Source organism: Balaenoptera musculus, chromosome 7 (assembly GCF_009873245.2).
Source record: "Balaenoptera musculus isolate JJ_BM4_2016_0621 chromosome 7, mBalMus1.pri.v3, whole genome shotgun sequence".
Taxonomy (NCBI): Eukaryota; Metazoa; Chordata; class Mammalia; order Artiodactyla; family Balaenopteridae; genus Balaenoptera; species Balaenoptera musculus.
In genome coordinates this window covers 70,016,943-70,043,500 of record NC_045791.1, presented here as the reverse complement: position 1 = coordinate 70,043,500, position 26,558 = coordinate 70,016,943, and the positions used below count along the sequence as shown (strand labels likewise).

The window sequence follows — 26,558 nt, the reverse complement described above, 5'->3', positions numbered from 1 at the left end:
ATATAAAAACACTGGCATTTAAAATTGGCAAATCATAACAGCATTGCTTAGAACTCATTCTTAGTTCATCATTTTCTCTAACTCACAGATACTTTACATATGTAGATTTATGCACATATATATGTTTGAATGTTGAATTTTAAAATGCATTGAGTTGGACAAGCAAAATATGAAGTTTTCAAAGTCAAAATATCTCCTCACCAGAAAACAGTAGAACATCTAGGGTTATCAGATATCCTGCACTAATGAACAAATGGCCTATAACAAAACATTTCTAGATCAAAATATCTAGACCAGAATTCATTTCTATAAAGAATGGAAAGGGGTTGTAGATGATCGTTTATGATTCTGGGCATTTTAAATTCCTGTTAAGGCAGAATGATAACTAATTTAACTCTGTATACTCTGGTACCTTGCACTGGGTTGTGAATAGTATCTACTATATGTTATTATATAATTATGTAGTATGTAATCATATAATCATATAAATTCATATACTATAATATTCTTTATGTAAGAAAACATTGTGAAATAGCAATCAGTGAATGAGAAAGAGAAAACAATGAAAGACATTTGTAACCATGAGGACAAAAGGATGGGAATCTCATGGGCAAGTATGAAAACCTATGCATGGAATCGAGCAGGCTCCACATAGATACTATGTCAGGAAAAAAAGGTAGGAATACAACAAGGCTTATTCTGAGCTTTTTTTTCAGAGCTAATAAATTTATCCAGGAGTTAACAAATATCGATGCATGCATTCATAGATACAAGTAATATCATAGGTCACAGACATATAATATAAACTATGTCATATATGTCATACAGCATAGAGAAAGCCATACATTTATACACACACAAATACTGACATATTTATCTACGTCTATACCTCTCTATCTCCTTAGTTAAGACACCCAAGTTTTTCTAGGGACTATGCTTACAAAGGTCTCGTGGTCCAGTGACCTAAAGAGTATGACTGCCTAAATCAAGCAAGCGTGTTTGTATACAATGAAACAAGGACTCTGAAACATAGAAGAACACCCTTTTTTAGCAGTCCTGAGTCTGCAGTGCTGCAAAATCACCCAGCTGCAGCACATCCAAACTGACCCGACAGGCAGCTGGGAACTGCCCCGATCATTGTACCAAAAACATGGGTCTTGCAATGAGAAACACAGCCTCTGCTCCAAGAAGAATCATGACTGGCAATGTTTTTATTGAAATACAACTATATGTAAGTTGCTTTGCTTCTGAAAGTTGGCCACAAAATCTGATAATTCATATAAAACACGTGAGTCAAGAGAGGCCTCTCTCACATGAGGAAGAAACAAAACAAAGCTCACGACATTTTGGCCTTGAGCTTGCTTAGCTATTCCGCTTCCATGTGGAGATATTCAGCATTGTAAAACGCTCATGGATGTTTAGGCTACAGTCAGTCAGTCACATCTCTGTCGCTGACCGAGTCAGAAAACTATCACAGATGCAAAGCAGTACAAGGTCATTTGGGGTTCAGAACCAAGGGTCTTAACAAGCAAGGCAGGCTTCATAACTCTTCTAGCAGATGGCTGCAGAGTTCCTAGAAACTGATGTAACTGTAAAATTAGAAATCAAATAATTTATAATGCTTTCTTATATCAGGATCATCTTCTCAGGCCCACAGTTTACTCTGATGTCCTTGGAAAAATGCAGTTATGATGGTTCCCTCATGTTCTGCCTCCCTGCCCCCATTAGTGCTTGAATGATTTTCCACAAACTATTTGTACTCATGATAGTGAATTGTGAGTTCACTGCCTAGAAATAGTTGGGCACTTTTATGAGGCATGATGAATTTTTTATTTAGCACAGCAGTAATGAATTAAATAGGACCCCAAAGGATTCAAAATGTTCACGCCTCTCCCTGAGTGCCCACATTATACAACCCTACAGTGTAAGAGTGTCTCCAGTGTTTAAGACCAATAACATCATCATCTGCCAAGGGGGGTTTACAACCTCGTTAACTTAATTACTTCTTATAAAATGAGCCCTCTGATACTACATGGTGGTTCTGTATATGCTATTAAGCAAAAACTCTCACTGAAAAGAGATACTATACGTTAAGTACATAGCACATTCCAGGCCCTCAATAAATGTTAGTTCTCTTCTTTCATTCATTCACTAACATATAAATGTTAATAGCTACATGTATTCAAAAAAATTTTGGTGACTAAGATAATGTGACATTTCAAAAATGGCCTGGCATTCCTCTTCCCCACAGAACTGAGATTAAACCCCTTCCTGAAATTCCTCACACACTGTACTGCAATCCCTGTATTATTTTCCATCATTTCGTTTTCCCGTAAGTAACCTCCATGAAACAGAGACATTAAACAACACAAAGTCTATGCTTTACTCAAAACTATAGTTCGATGACAATTAAAACCTTAATACAATTTGAAACAATTTCTGTACCCCCTGCTTTCAAAAAGAAAGAAAAGTAGAAAAAGATGGGAATACGTAAGTAAAACACTAAATGTCTCTATGGAAATGGAGGTAGGAGATGCTATTGGGATCTATAAATGAAAAGAAAGGGCTGAGCAGCTACCAAAGAGTGTAGCTGAGTAGATATTTAAAAACAGCAGCTCTCAGGAGTAGTGTCCACTGCCCAGCACCAGGATTTTTGTGATAATGGACACATGAAACATCACCAGATCCAAAAAGCACAGTAGCTCAAAAACAAGACAAATGCTTCGAGTGACTTCTGGACAATGCTACTCAAAGTACGGTCTGAGGACCAGCACTACTCAAAAGCTGGTTGGCCCAGGGACTGCTACTGGTCTATCTACACATGAGAGTAGGCGTTGAGAAGTTTTTGTAGCAATTTGGTAGTTTATTTTGTCTGTGGAAACTAAAACCAGAAATTGGGGCCTGAATTTTCTATGTCTTCTTTTATTTTATTTTTCTGGTATTGGTCAGCAGCAGACTGCAAGAGAAGGGAACCTGGTGTTTCCCAGTGGAAGGTTTGAGACGTACTGCTCCAGGGTGTCTGTGGTACCCTCTCCAGCCTCTTGCTGAAGCAGCACCTGTAAACAGAGCTTTCTACCAGAGGAGGAGGTGATGACCCTGTGAAGCAGCTGTCCATTCTTCAGCTTAGGACAGAGGGCAAAGGGGTCCTAGAAAGGACTAAATCCAGGGAAAACGATAGGATTTCAAGTGGTGAATGGGACACTGAAACAAAGAGGACAAGTTATTGACTAGAAAAATAGAAGAGAAAAGAGAAGAGAAAAATATAGAAAAGAAGAATGAACTCCATGTGCCACTAGATTTCCACCAGAGGAATAAGGTGTTTTTGTTTTTCTCAGAAAAGAACGAATGCCCTCCCTGTGAAATAGTAACAGCAACCTCCATTCAGTTTCTCAGTAAAGAAGGTACACGAGCCTACCAGGAGATGGAATTTTGCTCCAGGAGGAAGCAGTATGGTTTACAACTCTCTGAGAAGGAGGAGGTCATATACTAACATGGCTCATGAGTGGATGTGCTGTCTTCTTGGAACACATGTTCCAGAGGAGATGAAGAACTGGCCAATACCAATCAAACCAGTGACCACAACCCACTTCTGATGACTCACTCAGGAACAAATTGAAACAATCAGATACTCAAAGAAGTCTTTAGACATGATGAAGAATGAGTAAAAATCTAAAAAAGTTAATAGGCTTAGGAATATTTTCATCTCTTCCTCCCTTATGCTTTAAAAAAGGAAACATATGTGAAATGAATAGGCTTGTAGAAACAGTCAAAGGGATTGAGGTAGGGGTAGGTGGCATGAGATACATCACCAATACAAATGACTTCTGTCAAGGGACACAGTTTTTAACTTGCCTTGCCACCATTCGCACTGGTTAACCTGGAAGCAAACAAGAAGCTGTATTGCTTCTAAGAATTAAATTCTGTTTCACAAGAAAAGAACTGGTTAGTGACACGGAAGGAGCAGAAACTTTCCCCCAAGATACCAGTGTCCTCTTAAAGTTCTTACTGGAAAGAAAGAGTTCTAAACAACCAAAGATATCACAAATTTCTGAGTAAACAGTGGTAAGAGCCTATACCCAGAGTTCAAATGAATGATCTAAAAAGGGGTGGGAAACACTATATAATGACACTGGATACATACAATAAAGAGCAAGCCTTTTAGTGAAAAATAACATGAGCTGCCATTAGAAGGGGGGAAAGCATGAGGGGAAGGTGAAGAACAAGGTCGAGGCTAGATCAAGCAGAATCTTGTGTAACAGGCACACGGGGTTTGGCTTATATTTTGGTGCAATGGAAACTATTAAATATTTTTATGTAAAAAGAATCTTGAGGCAAACAAACATGGAAAAACAATATACCAAAACTGATGAGATGCAGCAAGAGCGTTCCAAGAGGAAATTTTATAGCTGTAAGTGCATACATCAAGGATAAAAGAAACATCTTAAAAAAAAACCCTAACATTATACCTCAAAAAACTAGAAAAACAAGAACTAAGCCCAACCTTAGCAGAAGATACAGTTTTTTTGAGGAAATAATGAAGATTAGAGCAGAAATAAATGAAACAGAGAATAAGAAAGCAGTAGAAAAGATTAACAAAATTAAAAGTTGGTTCTTTGAAAAAATAAATCAAATTGGCAAACTAACCAAGAAAAAAAGAAAAAGGGCTCAAATAAATAAAATTATAAGTGAAAAAGGAGACATTCAACAGATCCCACAGAAATAAAGGAACATAAGAGACTACTATGAACAATTATATGCCAACAAATTAGACAACCTAGAAGAAATGGATAAGTTCCTAGAATCATGAAGAAATAGAAAATCTGAACAGACCGATTACTACTAAGAAGACTGAATTAGTAATCAAAAGCCTCCCAAAAAGAAAAGCCCAGGACCAGAGCTATCTCAAACTCTTGCAATACAAAGAAGAGGGAACACTTCCAAACCCAGCATTACCCTTATACCAAAGCCAGATAAAAATACTACAAGAAAAGAAAACTATAGGTCAATATCCTTAATGAATATAAGGGCCAAAATTTGCAACAAAATACTAGCAAACTGAATTCAACAGCACATTAAAAGGACCATATACCGTGATCAAGTGGAATTCATCCTTGGGATGCAAGGACGGTCCAACACATGCAAATCAATAAATGTGATACCTCACATTTAACACATACATCACATTTTAATAGAATAAAAGAATAAAATCATATGATCATCTCAATAGATCCAGAAAAAGCATGTGACAAAATTCAACATCCTCTCATGATAAAAACTCTCAACAAATTAGATAAAGAAGGAATATACATCAACATAATAAAGGCCATACAGGACAAGCACACAACTAACATCATACTCAATGGTGAAAGGTTGAAAGCTTTTCCTCTAAGATCAAGAACAAGACAACCCTCCCCACTCCTATTCAACATAGTACTGAAAGTCCCAGGCAGAGCAATTAGGCAAGAAAAAAGAAATAAAAGGCGTCAGAAACAGAAAGGAAGAAGTAAAGTCGTCTCTGTTTACAGATGACAGGATCTTATGTACAGAAGATCCAAAAGACTCCACCAAAAAGACTGTAAGAACTAATAAACTAATTTAGTAAAGTTGTAGGGTACAAAATCAACATACAGAAATCAGTAGCATTTCTTTATACTAACAATAAACAATTTTAAAAAGCAATAAAGAAAACTATCCCATTTCCAATAGCAACAAAAACAATAAAATACTTAGGAATAAATTTAACCAAGAGGTGAAAGATCTGTATACTGAAAATGATAAGACAGTGGTGAAAGAAATTTAAGTGACACAAGCAAATGGAAAGCTATTTCACATTCGTGAACAGAAAGAATTAATATTGTTAAAACGTCCATACTATCCAAAGCTATCTATAGATTCAATACAATCCCTATCAAAATTCCAACGGCATTTTTCACAGAAATAGAACAAACAATCCTAAAATTCATATGGAAGCACAAAAGACTCCAAATAGCCAAAGCAGTATTGAGAAAGAAGAACAAAGCTAGAGGCATCATACTCCCTGATTTCAAATTATACAACAAAGCTACAGGAATCAAAATAGTATGATACTGGCATAAAAACAGACACGTAGATGAATGAAACAGAATCAAGAGACCAGAAATAAACCCATGCATAAGCAGTCAACTAATACTTGACAAAGGAACCAAGAATATTCAATGGAAAAAAGGCAGTCTTTTTAATAAATGGTGTTGGGAAAACTGGATATACACATGTAAGAGAATGGAACTGACAAAAATTAACTACCACCCACAAAAATTAACTCAAAATGGATTAAAGACTTAAATGTAAGACCTGAAACCGTGAAACTTCTAGAAGAAAACACAGGGGAAAACTCTTAGACACTGGTCTTGGCAATGATTTTTTGGATATGACACCCAAAGCACAAACAACAAAAGCAAAAATAAACAAGTGGGATTACATCAGACTAAAAAGCTTCTGCACAGCAAAAGAAATGATTAACAAATGGAAAGGCAACCTACTGAATGGGAGAAAATATCTGCAAATAATATGACCAATAAGGGGTTAATATCCAAAATACATAAATAGCTCATACAGCTCAACCAAAAAAAACCCAAACAATCCGATTAAAAAATGGGCAGAAGGCATAGCACAGGGAGATCAGCTTGGTGCTTTGTGACCACCTAGAGGGGTGGGATAGGGAGACGCAAGAGGGAAGAGATATGGGAACATACGTATATGTAAAACTGATTCACTTTGTTATAAAGCATGAACTAACACATCATTGTAAAGCAATTATACTCCAATAAAGATGTTAAAAAAAAAAAATGGGCAGAAGACCTGAATAGACATTTTTCCAAAGAAGACATACAGATGGTCAACAGGCACATGAAAAGATGCTCAACATCATTAATCATCAGAGAAACGCAAATCAAAACCATAATGAGATACCACCTCATGCTTGTCAGAATGGCTAATATCAAAAAAACACAAGAAGTAAGTGTTGGAGAGGATGTGGAGAAAAGGGAATTCTTATGCACTCTTGGTGGGAATGTAAATTGGTGCAGCCACTATGGAAAACAGTATGGAAGTTCCTCAAAAAATTAAAAATAGAACTACCATATGATCCAGCAATACCACTCCTGGGTATATATTCAAAGTAAAAAAAATTACTATGTTGAAGCGATATCTGCACTCCCATGTTCATTGCAGCATTATTTACAATAGTCAAGAAATGGAAACAAGTAAGTGTCTGTCTATGGACGAATGAATAGAGGAAAATGTGGTGTGTGTGTGTGTGTGTGTGTGTGTGTGTGTATATATATACATACACAACTGAATATTGTTCAGCCAAAAAAAAAAAAAAAGAAGGAAATCCTGCCATTTGTGACAACACGGATGAACCATGAAGGCATTATACTAACTGAAATAAGTCAGAGAAAGACAAATACTGTATGATCTCACTTACATATGGAATCTAAAAAAAAAAAAAAAAAAAAGACAAATTCATAGAAACAAAGAGAAGAGTAGATTGTTGGTTTGGGAAGGAGAAGAGGGAAATGGAGATGGGTGAAAGGTGGTCAGAAGGTACAAACTTCCAGTTATAAGATGAAGTTCTAGGGATCTAATGTACATCATGGCAACTACAGTTAACACTGTATTGTATACTTAAAAGTTGCTCAGAGGAATTCCCTGGCGGTCCAGTGGTTAGGACTCTGTGCTTCCACTGCAGGGAGCACGGGTTCGATCCCTGGTCAGGGAACTAAGATCTTGCATGCCGTGCGGTGAAGCTAAATAAAAAAGTTGCTAAGAGAGTAGATCTTAAAAGTTCTCACCACACACACACACACACAAAAAGGTAACTCGAAACAAAATTTTTTTAACAGGCCAAGCGTTTGATCCAGTTTTCAGTTTTACAGATCATTCTGGTGTCTGTGAAAAAAAACTGTAGGCAAGCATGGGGGAAAAGAAGAGACCTGTTAGATATTGCTACAAACAGTCCTCAAAGGAAGTAATGGTTGGTGGCTTGGTCTAACTAGAGTCGCCATATGGATACAAAGAAAAGGAAGAAAGAACTTGGCATGAGATATATTTTAGAGGTAGGGTTGACAAGATTAGAAAATGGGATTCATGTGGAAGATACAGAAAAGGAAAATATCAAGGATGACTGTTACATCTCTAGCTTGAGAAACTAGGCTGATGGGTGGTCCCATTTATTGAGACCAGGAAGTTTGGGTAGGAGGGTAAAATCAAAAGTTCGGTTTAGGGCATGCTTAGTTTGAGATGCCTCTGAGAGACCCACACAGACTTGTCAAGCAGGTACTGGATGTGTAAGCTGGGAGACAAAGTAAGAGGTACTGAGTGGAGTGTATAGTTTAGGAGGCAAAAACATAATCTGAGACTAGCTGTGACCCCCCTAAAGAGAACGTAGAAAGATAAGGAAAGATGATCCAGAACTAATCAACACAACAACTTTTTTTTTTCTTTTTGGCCGTGCCATGAGGCTTATGGGATGTTATTTCCCCGACCAGGGATCGAACCCGGGCCCTCGGCAGTGAGAGCTCAGAGTCGTGACCACTGGACTGCCAGGGAATTCCCCCAAATTAACTTTTAATGAATTAACTATGTTTCAACTTTCAGTTGTCAGGATCAGTCTTTGTCCTGGTCTGACTCAGTATTTTTGTCAATTTCTTAAATTAAGACACAGGAGGAGGCTCGGGTTGGGGGATGGCATTTATTCAATCATTCAAATATGTAGTGATTGCCTAATGGGTCCCAGGCATTAAGTCAGGCTATAGGGACACAGAGATGAAGAAAACATAATCCCTGCCTTAAGAGACACTGGAGGCTAGTTTTAAAAAAAAAATTACCAACAAGGGCAATGTGTTTAATGGCACTCACTCAAAATGAATCATGTTCAAAGTATGAAGATACAGCTTAGCATAGTGGATGAAAATGGTGCTATGGATTAAATGTTTGTGTCCCCCTGAAATTCATATGTTGAAATCTTAACCTCCAAGATGGAGCCTTCAGGAGGTAATTAGGTTTAGATGAGGACATGAGGGTAGGACCTCGGTGATGGGATTAATGTCCTTATAAGAGGAAGAAGACCAGAGCTTGCTCACGCTCACTTTTAAACTCTCTCCCCCCATGTGAGGACACAGAGAGAAGGTCCTCACCAGGCACCCTGACTGGACTTCCCAGCTTCCAGAACTATGAGAAATAAATGTCTGTTGTTTAAATCACTCAGTCTCTGGTATTTTGTTACAGCAGCCTGAGCTAAGACAAGTGGGGTCCCTAGAGCTATATATCTACCTGCGTTCAAGATCCCAGCTCTGCCACTTACTCACTGTGTAAGTTTAAGCAAGTTGTTTAACCTTTCTGTGGCTCAATTTCCCCATCATAAAAATGGGGATAAGAAGAATACTTATCTCATACGTGCAATATGCTAACCACAATGCCCAACACGTGGTAAGTGCTCATGTAAGTTAGCTAATATTATTATTTCCCAATGGCATGGCAGTGGTTCTATGGGAGGGGACAGAATCATAAACAAAAGATTCTACATGTAGGCTTAAAATAATTTTGTTGAACAATACCCAACTGAGAAAATCTGACCAAACAGAAGTTAATATACAAGAAACCTATAACATCTTGCTCGATGAAAAGACCAGTATGAGTCAGTACATGTACCACATTAATAGAAGTCTAGTACCCACATTAAGAGGGCGATAGTTCCACAATAACCAGGAGCAAATTTGAAGTATTCTGTTTACTTCTTGGGATGCAATTTTATAAAGCATGTTGACAAACTGGGAAGATTCTGGAATAATATGACCATGACAGTGAGGAATTTGGGAACGAGATTCAATCCTCCTGTTACATGTTCGTATAAGCACCCTTACAAGTGTACACTTCACTTCACTACACTTAATGTTCTGTATATAAATTGTATGTATACATGTATACATTTAGATGTATGTACATATATAGCGTAGAGCTATTGTTTATCTCCTGCACTACACTATAAACTTGACAAGGACAGGAATGGTGTCTGGCTCACCAATGTATCACTAGTACCTACTACAGTACCTTTCACCTAGGAGGTACTCAGGAATTATTTCCTAGATGAATGAATAAATGAATGTGTATCACATGAGAAATTTTTAAAGAAAAGGGATTTTCAGCCCTAGGAAGATATGATGGATGACTTCAAAGAATTAAGTGATTGTCCTGTAGGAGAGAAAGTAGACTAATTTGGTAAGGTCCCAGACTGCAGAGTTAAGACGAATACATAGAGGCAGAATTCATCTCTAGGTAAGGAAGAACTTTTGTTACCAAACCTGTGTGACAAAGTCCATAGGCCGCCTTACAAAGCAGTGAGCCCTGCATCACTACAAAAGGAGTTTGGCTGTCCCTAGGGAGGACCCTACACTAGATGGTCTATAACTAAGATCCCTTCCAATTATATGAGTCTGTGCTCTCTGTTACCTTAGATTCTTACATGCCACTCTTTTCCCCTCCACTTCTGCCCATCCAGAGCCTAGAACCTGCACAACCTTGCAAAGAAACAGTGCACTATGTCTCCAAAGGCTCCGGGAAGGGAGCTGGACACATCTTATCTAACCATTCTTTCTCCAGCTACTTTGAGGGGTAGGGAAGAGGTACTCCTTAAGAAAGTGGAGGAAGAAATAGGTATAGAAAGAAAAGCCATTTCAGGGCAGATAGGGAGACTTTAAAGGCACAAATCTAACTAAGGGCTAATGAACAAAATGGATTCAGTCAGTTGACTGAAATATCCATGGGGGATTTTCTTCTCTTGAGCATCAGGATATCAAAGTTATTAATCTGATAATTAAATAGCCAAGTAAAGTTGAAGCTTTTAAATCCCACTTTGGCAAACTAGCAGAAATTACCAATGATCAAAGTCTTATCTATAAAACAAGAACATCTTACAGATGAACCAGTTATGAAAATACCATCCTCCTCTTTCATGGACTCATCAGTTCCATCAAAGAAACCTACTGACAACAGCGGTTCTAACCTGTCCAAGTCTGGACTCAGAGATCACAGCTCTTTTGAACGTTTTCCAGGTAGCTGGGCACCATGTGTAAAATCACTTTCTCACTCAAGACAATCACACACATTGCTTTTATTAAAAGCACAAGGAAAAAAAAGCATACTCCCTCCCCATTTGAGGGGTTGTTTTATGGGGAGGTTGCCAGCCTGTCTAAAAATGTGTACAAAAATCTCAATTCTTCAGGCTTCAGAGGAAGACTTTTTCTACAGCGAAATCCAGCATTTTCCTGGTGCCCTCCCTCACTTTTTAGCTTTTAGATAGTCTGTGGTTGTGGGATCTCCAAACCCAAACAGTCTGGCATTCCTTAGGGAAGTGGTGAGACCTTGCACTAGACCTTGGTGTCTTGGAGGGAAGGTAAAAGACCTTGAAGTTCACAGGAACTGCAACAGAAAGGTCTAGAATCCAGAAAGAGACTCCCACATTGGTTGGAACCCTTTTGATAGGTGCCTGCTCCTTCATGTAAGAGATGAGGCAAGTCCTTCCCAGAGAACATTCCAGGATCCGAACCACTAGCCTTCCCAGCATGAGCCCTGTGAGCTTCATGCTAATGAGGCTCCACCCACCCGCTCTGCCGTCATCATTCGGTGCAGCGTTTACCCTTCTATAGGAGAAAGTAAGGTTGTCCGGTGGCCTTACCTGTTTTTCCTGCTCCGCTTTCCCCAGTAATCAGAATGCACTGGTCTTTATCTTGATCTCTTAGGGATCTGTATGCTTCATCTGACAGGGCAAAGCTGCAGGGGGTAATGGGAAAAAAGTCCTTAAAATTCAGCTCATTATTATGTGTTTATCAGATATAACTAACTACAGGCTCTTTAAAGGGTCATTGATACGCTTTAGATAGAAAGCTGAGATATCACATTTTATTTCCTTCACGTTCTTAAAGTAAATAAATAAAGCTATCCATTCTCTGTGGCCCGTGTTACTTTCTCCTATGCATCCTCTCTTAACTGAAACGGTACTGATGTATTGTACTCTAAAGATATAGAGTATACATGTCCACATGTCCACAACTGGATAATGTTGCTATTTCCAGGACAATACACTGGAGTTTTGAAACAATGAGAAAAAATTTTTTTCAAACATTAGAAAAATGTTATCATATACCAAATAGCTGATATTACCATCACTAAGCTAAACATAGAACTACTGCCTTCACAAACAAGATGGTTGAAACTGTAAGGTCCACCAGAGGCAGGTGGTACTATAGGTTTGCCATGGTTCTTGTCCAGATGACAAAGGGCCCCCTATCGAGAAAGTCCTCATGCTGACCTTCCCCTCCTCAAAATTTACTAACAAGGTAAATTTTGCTCCCTCTAACTGAAAAATAATTTTGACAATATGATACTGTACTTAAAATAGGAAAGCTCCTCTTCTAATTCATTTATTAACAAGTACTTATTGAGTCTACCTTATGTGAAGAACACGCCAGGAATGCAGGGGAGAGAGATACAAAATAGAAAATAGGTTAAGTGCAAGGAAAAAGATATGCGCAAGACATTGCAGAACCAGACAGGGCCCTCAAGGGGGTAGGGGTTTGGAGTAGGAGTATCTTAAGAGGTAGAAAAACAGCCCTAAAGAATTCATTAGCAAGACAAAGGGCTTTTAGGCAAAAACAAAGGCCGTATATCCTAGGAGGTGGGGTAAAGGGTATAAGCAGTTGCGAGCTGCTGAAAGGCAAAGCCTGAGGAGTGATGCGCTAGAGAGATGGGCAGACTCCAAATCAGGAGAACAGAGGTGATCGGGAGCCACCCAGAGGGAATGTAAGCAAGGGAGGGACAGGATCACATAGTAATCAGAGAGTAATTAGAGCTAAAAATAGCAGCATTCACCCTGTACCAGCATGGTCCCCCAGGACCTTCATATTTAATCATTTTAAATCTCACAACGAAACTACCACAAATAAATTATTATTAATCCCATTTTCAGATGATGAAATTGTGGCAAAAAGTGAAGACAGAAGGTCACACTGGCAGTGTGCTCTTGACCACTGGGACACACCACCTCCGTGTTCTGGACAGAGATCACAGGGCCACAGGACGGCATGTAAGAGAGACCAATCTGGAGGCAAGGACACTGGGGAAGGGCTGGGATACAGGAAGAGCATCAATTCAGCCAACCAGACTTTGGCTTCTCTTCAGGAAATGTGTGGCGCCATTAATGATGACAATGTACTGAGCACCTTCAATGTGCCAGGAGCTGAATGAAGTGTTCTCCTATTCATAATCAGATTTCATCCTTACAGTAGCTCTGTGAAGTGAATGCTACTTGCATCCTTAAAGAAAAAGGATCCAATGAGACTGAGAGGTGACATGACATGTCCAAGACCAGGACAGTCATAACTTGAACCCAGAAATCCTGTGTATCACATTCTTCCCCTCTCCTCACATCCTCTTACGATTATCTGTGACCTTATCCTCTGGCTGGACCAATGTGAGGCCCCCAAAGAGAGTCACCACAAGCCTTATTTGTAACCGTCACATCAATGACTCCAACCAACGCCTTGCACATAAATATACTGATTTGTTGAATGAACATATAAAGAAAAGGAAAGAAAGGGACTTTTTCGAGTAACATGTTGCTTTAGCTTGCTTATGTGAACAATGTACACTGATCTCTTTCCATCCAGCATGTCTTCCTCACCCTCAGATCCCTTCAGCCATCCCCTAAGTAACCTTGAGTGTCTTGCTCACCTCCCCAGGTCGCTCAGTGGCCTCATCCTTCTCTAGTGTTCTCTGAATCCCCGAGGAGGAAGCAAACATCCCCCTCTGCACCACTGCATACTGGGACAGTGGACAAAACAGTGAATCCCAGAGGCAGATGCGTCCTGGATGGACAGGCTTCCCTGGGCCCCAGACCCCCAACTTAACACCTACAGGACCCCGTGCAAGTCACTCACCCTGGCTGAGTTTTCTTCAGGTACAAAATTAAAAATGTAGCCACGTACTTCCACTTAGAGGATTAAGTATACCTGTATGAAAGCACTTTAAAAGTGATCAAGTCCTGAATAAACGTCCAATGTCCTTCTGTATCATAGTTAGTTATGCAGACATCTTCTGATCCCTTACCAGAGTGTAAGCTCCTGGGGACACAGCCTTTCTGTGTAATTAATCTTTGTGCATCCCACAGAGCTATGAACATAAGACATCGTCTATACCAAAATACGAATGCATGAATTAGTGGATCCTCTCAAGTACTGACAAAGTTCCTACTAGACTGCACTCCATAAAGGGTGGTGAACAGGAAAGCCATGTCTTCTACGACCTTCACAAGGGGAAGGAGAGCTTTACTTGGATTCCTTATTAGGCTTCCTCCCTCCCACTCTTTCCACCTCCAGACAATAGCTCAGTGATGTCGCTGTCATTTTCATCATTGGCAAGAAACAGAGGAAAGCATGTTATGGCAAATATACAAATGAACTTTTCCAACCACACACATTTGCCGACCTCTTCGTGGGTTAACAAAGGCCTTTTCCCATGCTCCTAAGACTACAAGTTAGCTTTATATACTACACTATTACTAGATCTCAAAGGACGCAAAATGACTTCTAACGTGAATAACCACATATGATTGTGCGTGCACATATATATGTGTACACACACACACACGAGGGTTCAGAAGATCACCAAATGACCCTGGCATGGGTTTATTTCAAGTCAAAAAAACACCTAGCTTGAACACTTACTTTCCTCTTGTCTATCTAGACAGAATACTTAACTGCTGTTCCCCAAACCGGGCTTGATTCATCTAACGAGGAGTATATTTTAATTTAAGACAAAGGCTAAAAGGGATAAGTTATTCTGTCAGGACTCTGGAGAGTCCCTGATTTCAAACTGCCATGAAAATTTACCAATTAAAGTATTTACGCACTGGGAAAATTGGCCTGGACCACTAGCACACGCATCTCAAGCAGAGCATAAATGTCATCATACTTATTTCGTATAAACACGAAAGATCTTGACTTCACTTAAAAATGACAAAGGGGCAGGCAGGTCCTGAAGGACACCAGCTCCCCTCCCAATCTTGCTCTCTTTCTCTCTTTCTCTCTGGCAACGTTAGCACGTGCCCATCACCACGGCCAACATTTATAACTAAACTGAAACCACATGCCAGTCTTCCCAACCACTCTGTAATTAAGGAACTTAAATAAATCTTTAGAGAAGTTTCTACTTAAAAACACTTGTGACCCATATGCTTCGCATTATTTTGTGAGCGTGTCATCATTGTGATTTACCACACACAAAAATGAATGGTTTATTGAACTATGATGACGATAACAACGGGCAAACATGGTTTTCATCCCACCACATCAAGAGCGGGGTTTCATCCACTTTGTCTGTCCTCTAGTTGAGCTCTAAGAATAGCGACAGCCTGACGTATGAGTGTAAGTCCCCCCTCCATTTCCAGATCAGCTAAACGGCTGTTCGTTGAGAGCCAAACTTTCCCCAACACCAAGCATGTTCGCTGCACGTCTGCAAATAGCTGTATCTATAGCTTTTAGGTTTTGGAAGCTTGGTTTGGGGCTCATCTGTTAGGTTCTGTCAGAGCAGAAGATTGGGTTGCATGTTCAAAATTATCTAGTCAGTGTTTATGTTCCTTCTCCACCTTATTTCTGTTCAGAATGTTAATCTCCACCGTGGCCCTGCTTTCGTGGGCATCAAGGGTAATGGCAGGGCTTCTTTTCCCCAAACTCCAAGCTCTCCGCCCTGCCATTTCCTTTCTAGGTTTCTTTCACCTACTGTACGAAGCAGAAAAGATGATGTGACACCCAACACATCACCCACCACTACCTAAAGCTTATGCTTATGTTCTCCCAAGCAGCCCCCTACTTTTCAGTCCCTCTGGCTATCCTCTAATGAGGCGCTTGAGGAATCACTCTCCAAAATGGTCAGATCCGTTTGAGGACTTTTGGTTTGTCATCTCCATTAGCCAAAGTGCTTAACAGAACAAATTTTGTCTCAGGAAACTCTCCTGAACTTAGGTAACTGTTTCTACCTTTCTGTTTCTGTCTTTTTCTTTAAGAGCTCTCTCAAAATGGTATTCCCCTTCATTCAATCCTGAATCCTGGAATACTTTCAAATCACACTAGGGAAATTCTGCTTCTGAATTTAACCCTCTTAAAATAGGTCTGTCTCAAAATTCTCATCTACATTGAGACCTACAAATATCAACTATTTCTCTCCTTTCTAGCTCTGGTTCAGCCCTAAAAACTGTGTGCTTTTAAAATTAAGCAACAAAAAGTAAGTGTTTTTAAAAAAAATTCCTAACCTCTAAGTGTGCCACCAATTCCTAATTTCATACTAAACCCGATTAAGGGCTAAGGTAGTCCACAGCAAGGACGTGGAAGAGAAGGAAAAGGAGAAAGGGAATTGTGTGTGGTGTGTTTTGCACAGTAACCTTGAGGTCTGTTTGTTTATTTGCTTGTTTGTTTTTAAAGGAGAGGCACCATGCTGGCCTTCCTTGTAAAATACTATTGCAGGTATCTGTACATCTATAATTGTCTCATATTCTCAAGTCAGAAACATTCACTCGCTTGAAAAATACCACCCTGTTAAATTAGTGTTATGCCCTTCCGTGAAACATTCATCCTATCATATCTTAAGGGAAAACTTCAGGGAAAATAAGTTTTTATACTTCTTTGTTACAAGTAACTGTAACTTTTTTTATCCTGGAAAGCTTTTTTACATTCTTGTCCTATGCCAGTAGAGGCATACCTCATTTTAATATGCTTCATTTTATTGCACTTCCCAGATACTGTGTTCTTTACAAATTGAAGGTTTGTGGCAACCCTGCATCAAGCAAGTCTACTGGCACCATTTTTCCAACAGCATTTGCTCACTTTCATGTCTCTTGGTCACATTTTGGCAATTCTCACAATTATTTCAAACTTTTTCATTATTATTACATTTGTTACAGTGACCTGTGATCCGTGATCTTTGATGTTACTATTATAACTGTCTTGTTGTTTTGTATTTTTTATTTAATGTATGTACACTGTTTTTTTAAAGACATAATGCTGCTGCACACTTTATTGATAGACTACCATACAGTGTAAACATAACTTTTACATGCACTGGGATACCACATAATTTGTGTGACTTGCCTTATTGAGATATTCACTTTATTGAGGTGGTCTGGAACTGAACCCACAATGTCTCTGAGGTGTGCCTGTGCAAGCATGGTAAATTAACATATTTACAACAATACAGTTATTCCTACACAGCCACAACACTGGTAAGCATTCCTAACAATCCAAGCCTCAGAGCAAGAGAAAACAGACAACAAAAGTAAGCCTCTCTTCAAGACAGACAGCAATAGGGACTTCCCTGGTGGAGCAGTGGTTAAGAATCCGCCTGCCAATGCAGAGGACACGGGTTCGAGCCCTGGTCCGGGAAGATCCCACATGCCGCGGAGCAACTAAGCCCGTGCGCCACAACTACTGAGCCTGCGCTCTAGAGCCCGTGAGCCACAACTACTGAGCCCACGTGCCTAGAGCCCGTGCTCCGCAACAAGAGAAGCCGCCGCAATGAGAAACCCTTGCACCGCAACAAAGAGTAGTCCCCACTCGCCGCAACTAGAGAAAGCCTGTGCACAGCAACAAAGACCCAACGCAGCCAAAAATAAAAAAATTTTTTAAATATTAAAAAAAAGATAGATAGCAATGGGCATATGTACACCATGAAGTTAAAAAGAAAGATTATGAAAACAAACATAAAGAACAGAATTAGAGGGAGATGGATGGTAAATGGACCTAAATGGTTGCAAGGTTTCTGTATTTTACATAAAGTGGTACAGTATTAATTCTGTATGGATCTTGAAAACTCAAGGATGTATATTACACCATGAACAACCACAAAATAAAATATAAAGAGGTACAAAATAACAAAAGAAATAAAATGGAATTCTAAAAATATTTCAAATTATCCAAAAGAAGGCAAGAAAAAAAGAACAAAAACAGAGGGGAGAAATAGAAAGTAAATTATTGAATGGTAAACCTAAATTCAACCATATCAATAATCACACTAAATGTTAATGGACAAAATACTCCAATTAAAAGGCAGAATATGTTAAAATGGATATAAAGGCAAAACCCAATTACATGCTTCCTATAGGAGTCATACTTAAAATATGAAGACATAGATAGGCCAAAAGGACATAAGATGGAAAAATACATACCATGACAAAACAACTGGTCAAAAAAAAAAGAAGTGCATTGCACTTTCTTTTCTCTTTATACGTCTAAACTCAAAGAGGTCCCTAGTTGTCATCTCAATGAAAAGAAGGATGCTATGCCATGGCATGGCATATGGCAGAGTAAAGGTGAGACTTAATTATCTCTAAAAATTATCTACAATCATTTTTCTAGGAATATTTTATCAATACTTACTTTTCTAAGTTCATATGCATTCTTATATCCTAAACATAATTAGTTACATTGCTTTTTTTTGGCTACATAATTGGAAAAGGCTTGTTTCTATTAGGTACAAAACAGAAATCTCATCAGGGATGAATCATTTTAAGATGACATCTGTTCTGAAGTGAGAACAGTTAAGGCATCAAATAAAGGTCAAAAGTCAGGTTTTAAAATAAGACATGACAAACAGGCACAAAAAGTTTCTTCTTCCTCTAGAATTACACTGGCTTCCAAAAAACAGACTCCACAGTATTTTTGCGAAATTTCATAGACTGCCTGAGTCAACGTCAATGTACACTAGGGTCTCTCATTATTTTTTAATGAGTCACTCAAAAATACTTTCTGGACAGTCAAATATAACCACTAAAGGGACAAAAACCACAGCATTTGAATGTTTTGTGTGTATAAAATGGTTCACATGTGTTATAACGTTTTAAGGAATAACAGAAATCCCTGTGTAATCAGACAAGAAATTCTTCTCCTTCAGTATTAGAATTTACAAACAAAGCTCTTTATCTCACTGATTCACTTGCTAGTTATGCAATATTATCCAAAACAAACAGCAAAGAGCACTTAAGGGGTAGTCTTCTTTCAAGATTTCAGAAATTCTATTTACAGTCCTCTTGTGATGAAGAAGCTTTGGGGCACACTCACATTCTCCTGATCCCATGGGCCCGACCATTATCAAAATCATAATGGAGTTCCTCAGGTCTACCTCGGCCAAGGCCAGCTGGCTAACTGTCCCTCAAACACCTTCCTTCTCCTGGAGACGGATGTGAAGGTGGACTGGGCCAAGGGATGACTCCTTTTCAAAGGTGGATTGCAAAAGCCAGGTATTGAAGACATGCATTAGGAAGTAGATAAGAGGTTTAAAAAAGACTGAATTATGTCAGGAAGGAAAAGGACTGGACTTAAGATATGAAGGCAGTGAGGAGGAAACATCTGCCTTCAGGGCCTGGAAGCCACTCTTTGGAATTTAGCGGTAATCCCTTTGCCGCTGAGGACTTCCTTCTGCAAATGGTGCCCTGAGCATGAGAGGCCACAGGGGAAAGCCCTCCACAGGGCCAGCATCCTGCTTGGGGCTTGGCAGGCAGTTAAAAGCACAGATTCCAGCTTATCAGTCTTTGCTGCTGCAGGGCCTTATCTCACAAATTAATGAAGTGTGGGTGGCTTCTACTGTCTTGAATCAGTCCCCTAATAACTAAAATGGAAGAGTATGCGGAGGCTAGCGAGAACATTCACAAGGGTGAGGTTCCCAGGCACCCATGAGCTGAGAGGCATTGTGCTCATTCACTGTGAGGGTTCTGGGAATGAAGATGAAGAGAATCTGTCCTCCACAAGCTTAAAGTCGAACAGGAAAGACACTAAGTCCCCCCAAAAAGAGGTGTGGGAGAAGGTAAGAAACACATGAGCAATCTCCTAAAAACATTCAAATTGGGAAAAAATGACTTTTACTGACAAAGGCATGTCATGGAAAACTGTAAAATCTTAATCCCAAGGCATATGCAAGGACAGAGGCTGGGAGAATGCAGAGAGTAAGGAGGAAATTATGTTATTTCCCCTGTCCAGAAATTAACAAAACACACCTGATCTGGGGAAAAGAACAAACAGACAACTGGGCTCTTAATTCAAATTCAGAAAGCCCTTATAAGTATTTTTAGCATCTCTTTTAACAAAGGAATACTAACAATCATCTTTTATTACCCAACTCTCATAAAAGTAACTACACAGTTACTGTCTACAAGAATAGCCTTTCCTGAGCAAGGTAAATACAATTGAACAAATTCCCAACACAACTGTTTCTTAGCTTTTCAGCAAAATAGCTTATTTCAACCAATTTCATAGTTTTTATGACTTTATTACAGGCAACTCAATCCTGGGGGTGGGGGAGAAATCTATCCCAAGAGAAGTTATTCCAACGATCGTCCTAATTGTCCTTAGGACTTAATGTTTTATTCATTAAAGTAAACAGAATGATTTCAAGTTCTCAAAATGCTAACTGACTTTTCAGATAGGTGTTGCCTACTGATTTGAAGCGTAAAAATGTGCCACCTTGTATGCCATTCTGTGTGTCTTTGTGTAACACTGAAACACACATTCTGATCTAAGGCACTTCACATCCACAAACCAAACAGTTACGACTGTTCAATAAAATCAACCTTTCATGTTTACAATGTTCAAATGTCAAGCACTCTGCATCATCTAACTTTGATAGCCCCCGCCAGTGCCTGCCAGGTACACAGGATACAAGGACATGAGGTGGAGTCCCAGTTTCCCTCCAGTAAGAGAAAGAGAGAGACACAGGGACATTCGTCTGCAATAGACGGTGCTGCACTGGGCACGCTGCATGGCACCACATACTGAAGAAGTGCAGAGAAATCTGGCTTCGGTTATCATGGAAGGCAATGAGTGGAGAGAGCATCTGAATGGGAACTCCAAGTACACATTGCTGTGGTTTATTTAAAAAAAAAAAAAAAAGCACAGAGGAGAGGGAGTGGGCAGTAGGGAAAGCTAACAACTTCTTCAAGCTTTGGTTTATGCATCCAGCCTTACAGAGCTGTGCAGATGCCCCTTGCACAGTGTCCGCAATGGAGCAGGAGCTGAATAAACGACTGAAAGGCCAGATGGGTGTAAGTTTGCATGTTATGGAATCAAGGTCATAAATATATTCACATCTGAAGAACGAGATCTACCACTATTTCACAGAGTGGATGCAAAATTCAATGAAATCAACAAATATTAATAAGATGCCTGATTATAAACAGATACATGTACATACATACACACACACATAGACCACAGGGTATATACAATGGAATGCCTGAGTTTGCATATATTATTGTGGAGAAAGGAAAGTGAATTGGCAAAATGATAATAATAATGAGACTTCCTGAAATTAGCTAAATTCATATCATGATATTATAAGGGGAAGAAACATCTTGGAAATAATTTTAAGAGAATTTAGTACTCATTAATTCAATAAACATTCTATGTGCCATGGAGAGTGTCAGGCAGAGGAATACAAATGATGTCATCCCTACCCTCAGGTGCTCAGTTTAGAGAAATCATGTATTATCTAACTAGATAATAACTCAGTCATTCGCAGACAAGTCATTTGGTCTACATGGCTCACTTAAAAAACAACAACAAAAACCTCTCTCTAAAGCATGAGGGATACCAGTACCAGAAAAAAATTTTTTTGAATTAAAATTTTACTTGACTCTTTCATCCAGGTACCCAATACCCTTCAAATCTTCCCCTTCCTCTCCTCTCCATCACTGGTTTTTTTACTGCCTTAGACAAGTTCTTCATTTCTGGTCTGAGCGTCAGTAATTCTTAAAGGGATTTTCTATATCCAAGCAAGGCACTTTCACAAGCCACCATGAAACAACGCTGTCAAAATATGATGTCATTTTTCATTAACAAGACTTTCTCCCCTGTCCTCACTGCAGCCAGATTTAACTTCTTGCTTTTATGTGTTTCTGTAACAAAGTTTTTTCCCCAAATTTGTTTAACTCAAAGCAAGGTTATATCATTCCTGTCCCCCCAAATTATGATTCTATGGAGTACTCTGATTTTAAGTACAATGCTTTTATTTTGCTTAGGCACCAGACAGAAGTACTGGACACATGTTTGAGAATTTCATAGCCATCTGAACTGAACTGGAGTGATCCTAAGAGGCTCTCCTCCCCAGCAAACCACCAGGGTTTAATATGTACCTATTCCAATAAGGTCTACAAATTCAGGACAAAGACAAAATGCAGAAATCTCTCCTCTGGGTTTCCAAACAGAAAAAAACAGGAAAAAAAAATATTACGCAGCCAAATCCATGTCTCAATTTTAAAAAGCAACTCAGTGACTAAAGGGAGGAAATCAGAAGATTACTAATCAGACCACGGAGACAGAAGCGCCCTCAGAGAATGAGCAGGTTCCGGGCTTGGGGTGACTGACAGCCCTCTCTGAGAGGTGGACCTAGGATGAACACCCCTCACTTGGGTGTGGCTCCCAGATGGTTCTCACTCCCACTCCCTCCTTACCCCAGTCCTGGTCTCCTTCATACGGAAGAGGCTTCAACAATAAGGTAAGGCAGGCTCAAGATGCCAGGAGGTCTGCTCTGTACAGTATTTGGTTAACTATTTTGTATGTGTGTGTGTGTGTGTGTGTGTGTGAGATGCTAAAATGTCTGCCTTTTAAAAACGGCTTCAAAGTGGCCACGTAAGAATGGGTAAACCGAAAATACCATACGACACTCGCCACTTGCTCTGCAGGCTGGCTTCCCCACCACCCTCCTCCTTCTAAAATGCGAGCAGGTCACTCCCTCCTCCACAAGCTTCTCTGGCTCTCCACCACTCTCTGGCAGAGCCCGGCCCACACCTGAGGCAGGTGATGATGGAGCAACAATGCTTTGAGCTACCCCTGGAGGAAAATTTAATGCTGATACACAGAAAGTGCCCTGACACTGACAAAGGGGTCTGAAACAACTCTCGTACCACTCCAGCACACAGAAAGCACAGCTCCAAAATGGACTTAAATACAGAGCACGCAGAGTTTTTTAAGCCAGGTCACAATGTCTGCAAAGTGGCCACAAGAAAATGACTGCCTTGAAATGTCACACATATATTTGAGAGAAAGACTCAGATCTGCAAGCAGGCAGTTAGTATTATTACCACACATTTGCAGGGGGAAAAAGTCATTTGACAAAGACTTTGTACTCAAAGACCAAACTTTGACAAACTAAGAATAAAGTCCTGGAAGCCAGCAAAAATCCTCCCTGATCAGCAGGGTAGGGGCAAGAGATCCCAGATGAGAAGAGACCATGCCCTGAGGTGCTCTGGATACCAATATTAGGTCCCGGAAAGCTATGCACAGTGCCAGTGTATGTTTTTATTATAGAATATAAGCTCAAGACAAGTTTCTATCTTCAACACAAAATCTTAAAACTTAAAAACTTCCTTCATGGATATGCTGACCAGTTTCTGGCCAGAGGGGTCAGAATCAGGCAGGCCACTCACATAGAATCCAGTCTCTAAGAGCCTTATTTCTAACAGATTAATCTGTGCCACAGATTACAAACCAAGCAAGGCCCTTCCGAGGAACAAGGCTAGCTCTCTCTCCTGGCTTATCTCCCTATTGGTTCCTCCTCTGCCCCACTGTCCCCACCAAACACCCTCTTCTCTTGGAAGTCCTCAATGATTCCTCTTGTTCTAAGAGATCCTTGCCTATACACCTATTTTAAAAATCCCATTTATACATCTACTGTATCCTTAACATGTGGTTTAAATTTCTGGAGACCATTTTGCTTAGTTTCTCTCCCTTGAGGGCAGAAATTATTACTCATCATCTCAGTGGCTGACACACAGTGTATGGTCAGAATAAATTTGTGAAATGAATCCTAAGATAGTCTTTTCTCCAAATCATGTAAGAAATTGACAAAATTAATGTATGGCATTTTCAAACTCTAAGTTTACCAACTATTTGTAAATAGTTGGTATATATAAACCAAGTAAGGGAGAAATTAAAAGATATGTTATTCAAGTATGCCTATGTAAGTGCACGTTCATATCTTTACAAAAAAAGAGCCTTACAAATTTAACATACTCAAAGAAGAAAGTTGAAGAGAAATGGGACTCTATTTTTTTTTAATTAATTAATTAATTTATTTATTTATTCTTGGCTGCATTGGGTCTTTGTTGCTGCGCACCAGCTTTCTCTAGTTGTGGCAAGCGGGGGCTACTCTTCGTTGCGGTGCGCGGGCTTCTCATTGGGGTGCCTTCTCCTGTTGCAGAGCACAGGCTCTAGGTGCGCGGGCTTCAGCAGTTGTGGCACGTGGGCTCAGTGGTTGTGGCTCGTGGGCTCTAGAGCGTAGGCTCAGTAGCTGTGGCGCACGGGTTTAGTTGCTCCACTGCATGTGGGATATTCCCAGACCAGGGATCGAACTTGTGTCCCCTGCATTGGCAGGTGGATTCTTAACCACTGCGCTACCAGGGAAGTCCCTGGGACTCTATTTTACACTTTCTAGCTGAAATTCTTCATTTAGGTTATTTCTTATTATCTAGCAATTCTCCCTAATGCTAATCTATATAGATTCTGTTTAAAGACACAGGCAAATGGTCATCTCTAATCTTCTGCTTTAGAAAGGCATGGTGTGATTATATTTGCACTGGTAATGCTCTAGGACCTTGCTAGTTCTTGAACTAAGTGGCAAAAGCAATTAGAGTCATTTCCAGAACTGGCTGATGAGAAGATCCTGCTCCTACTGCTTCTTAAAGCCCCCGGTTGATAGCACTCTCCTCTCCAAAATATGTACAGTCACTTCGCAAGGTCCCTCTAAGCAAATCATCATGTTTATCCTAACTTGCTTCTCAAGTTCTGTGACCAGTATCTATCGAGTGCCTACAATCCACCAGGAATGTGCACCCAGTGTCAAAGGACATGAAGATAAAAAAGAGGCTTGTCCCTACCCTCCAGACCATCAAGTTCAAGGCTCTCCCTCCACCACGGCCTGTTGAGAGTCACTCATAACAGTCCCATTCTGCTCCCCCCAGCAAAAGACACCCCCCCCAAGAAGGAATGGAGTTTCACTGTTCTGTTATTTATGTTCTTCAGAGCAGAGATTCTACACCAAGAAAATCACTGAGACAGACAGAGGTGGGGCACTCAAAATTTTTGTTACATGAATAAACCAATAAATCTTCAGACTCCACACATTAAATCTTTGTAACTTAAACTGGTTAAAAGACTGCTTAGACAAGCCATTGAGATCTGACATGCCGTGGAATCCAACCAATTTAGTGACATGTCCTAGAATGATACCAAATGACCCTCAATGGAGCTTTCTATACGCCAATAGCAGGCTTAGCGACAGAGGGAAATCTACAAAGATTTGGAACAAAGCCACATTTCCCAGGAGGTTTTAAAAACTGTGACACTTATTGGAGGAAGACTTCTCCACAATTTTTATAAACAGTCATTCAAATATGGAATCCCAATTCCGAAAACTATTCTATAGTCCCTAACCTTATTGCTTAAGGTTAAAACACACACACACACACACACACACACACACACACTTGCAAACACATATATGACTGCTCTCTCCAGATATGTGTACTTCAAGTACCTACTAATTGAGGAAATACCAATCTCTGCAATAACTCTCCAAAGACTGGGACCATCCCTATACCCTACATGTTTGCCTAATCACCACCATAAACTACTTCCAGTCTAGAGAATCTTCTATTTGTCATGTCTATGGTCCGTAACTCTACGGAGAACAGGGGGACATCTATTCAAATGAGTCTTGGTTTGCTTCCTCAATTTTCATAAAATGATGACAACCTTATCTTAAAATAAAGCCTCTATCTTTTTATTGACAACAGAGCATGTGGACTCCGGGCCCTTTCCAGAGAATACAACCTCTAATGGTCTGCAGACCACCATTAATTCAAAGCCCAGTTATAAAAAAAGAAAACAAATAAAGGAACATACAAAACTGTCACAGTATCACTTGAGGGAGAAGCTGCAATCTATCTGTTCCTTGTATTCCTGAATCAAACCAAACCATCGATAACCTAGGTACTTGTACTGGTGGTTCTCAACCTTGGACGCACATTGGAATCACCTGGGGAGCAGATGCCTCACCGCCCCTCCCCCACGCTCCACAGATTTGATGGAATTCTGTGGTGGTTCTGTTGAGCAGCCTAGGATGACAATGTGCCTTATAGACTTGCTTTTCCTAAACTGTGCTTTGGTGTTATGTCCTCTGCTTCTTCTTAGTGAAGTGGCATAAAAAGCAGCCATATAAAATTCACTACTTTATTTTCTGCAAGGAAATTTTGGGAGGTGTTGCTCAAGATGACATCCTTCATCTCATAAGTCCCAGAAGACTTTAAAATCACTTTTAAACCTAACTGGTAAGGAAAACTTTTCTTCTCTTGAGCAACTCAAGTGCTTTGATCTTATGTGCAAAAATAAGTTTGTAACTGATCATATTTCCCTTTTTGTTTTGACCACCAGGAAATGAAAAATCCAAGTTCAATAACCATAGAGGACATCATGGGATTAATTTTT

At 39.7% G+C, this 26,558-nt stretch overlaps 1 protein-coding gene across 1 annotated transcript in view; it reads right to left on the bottom strand.

Annotated features, from left to right (window-relative positions):
* MYO1B (myosin IB) overlaps nt 1–26,558 on the bottom strand; it is a 178,407-nt gene that overhangs the window by 83,819 nt on the left and 68,030 nt on the right. Inside the window, 1 exon segment of the mRNA XM_036857472.1 lies at nt 11,714–11,808. Within this exon segment, the coding sequence (XP_036713367.1) occupies nt 11,714–11,808 (95 nt within the window).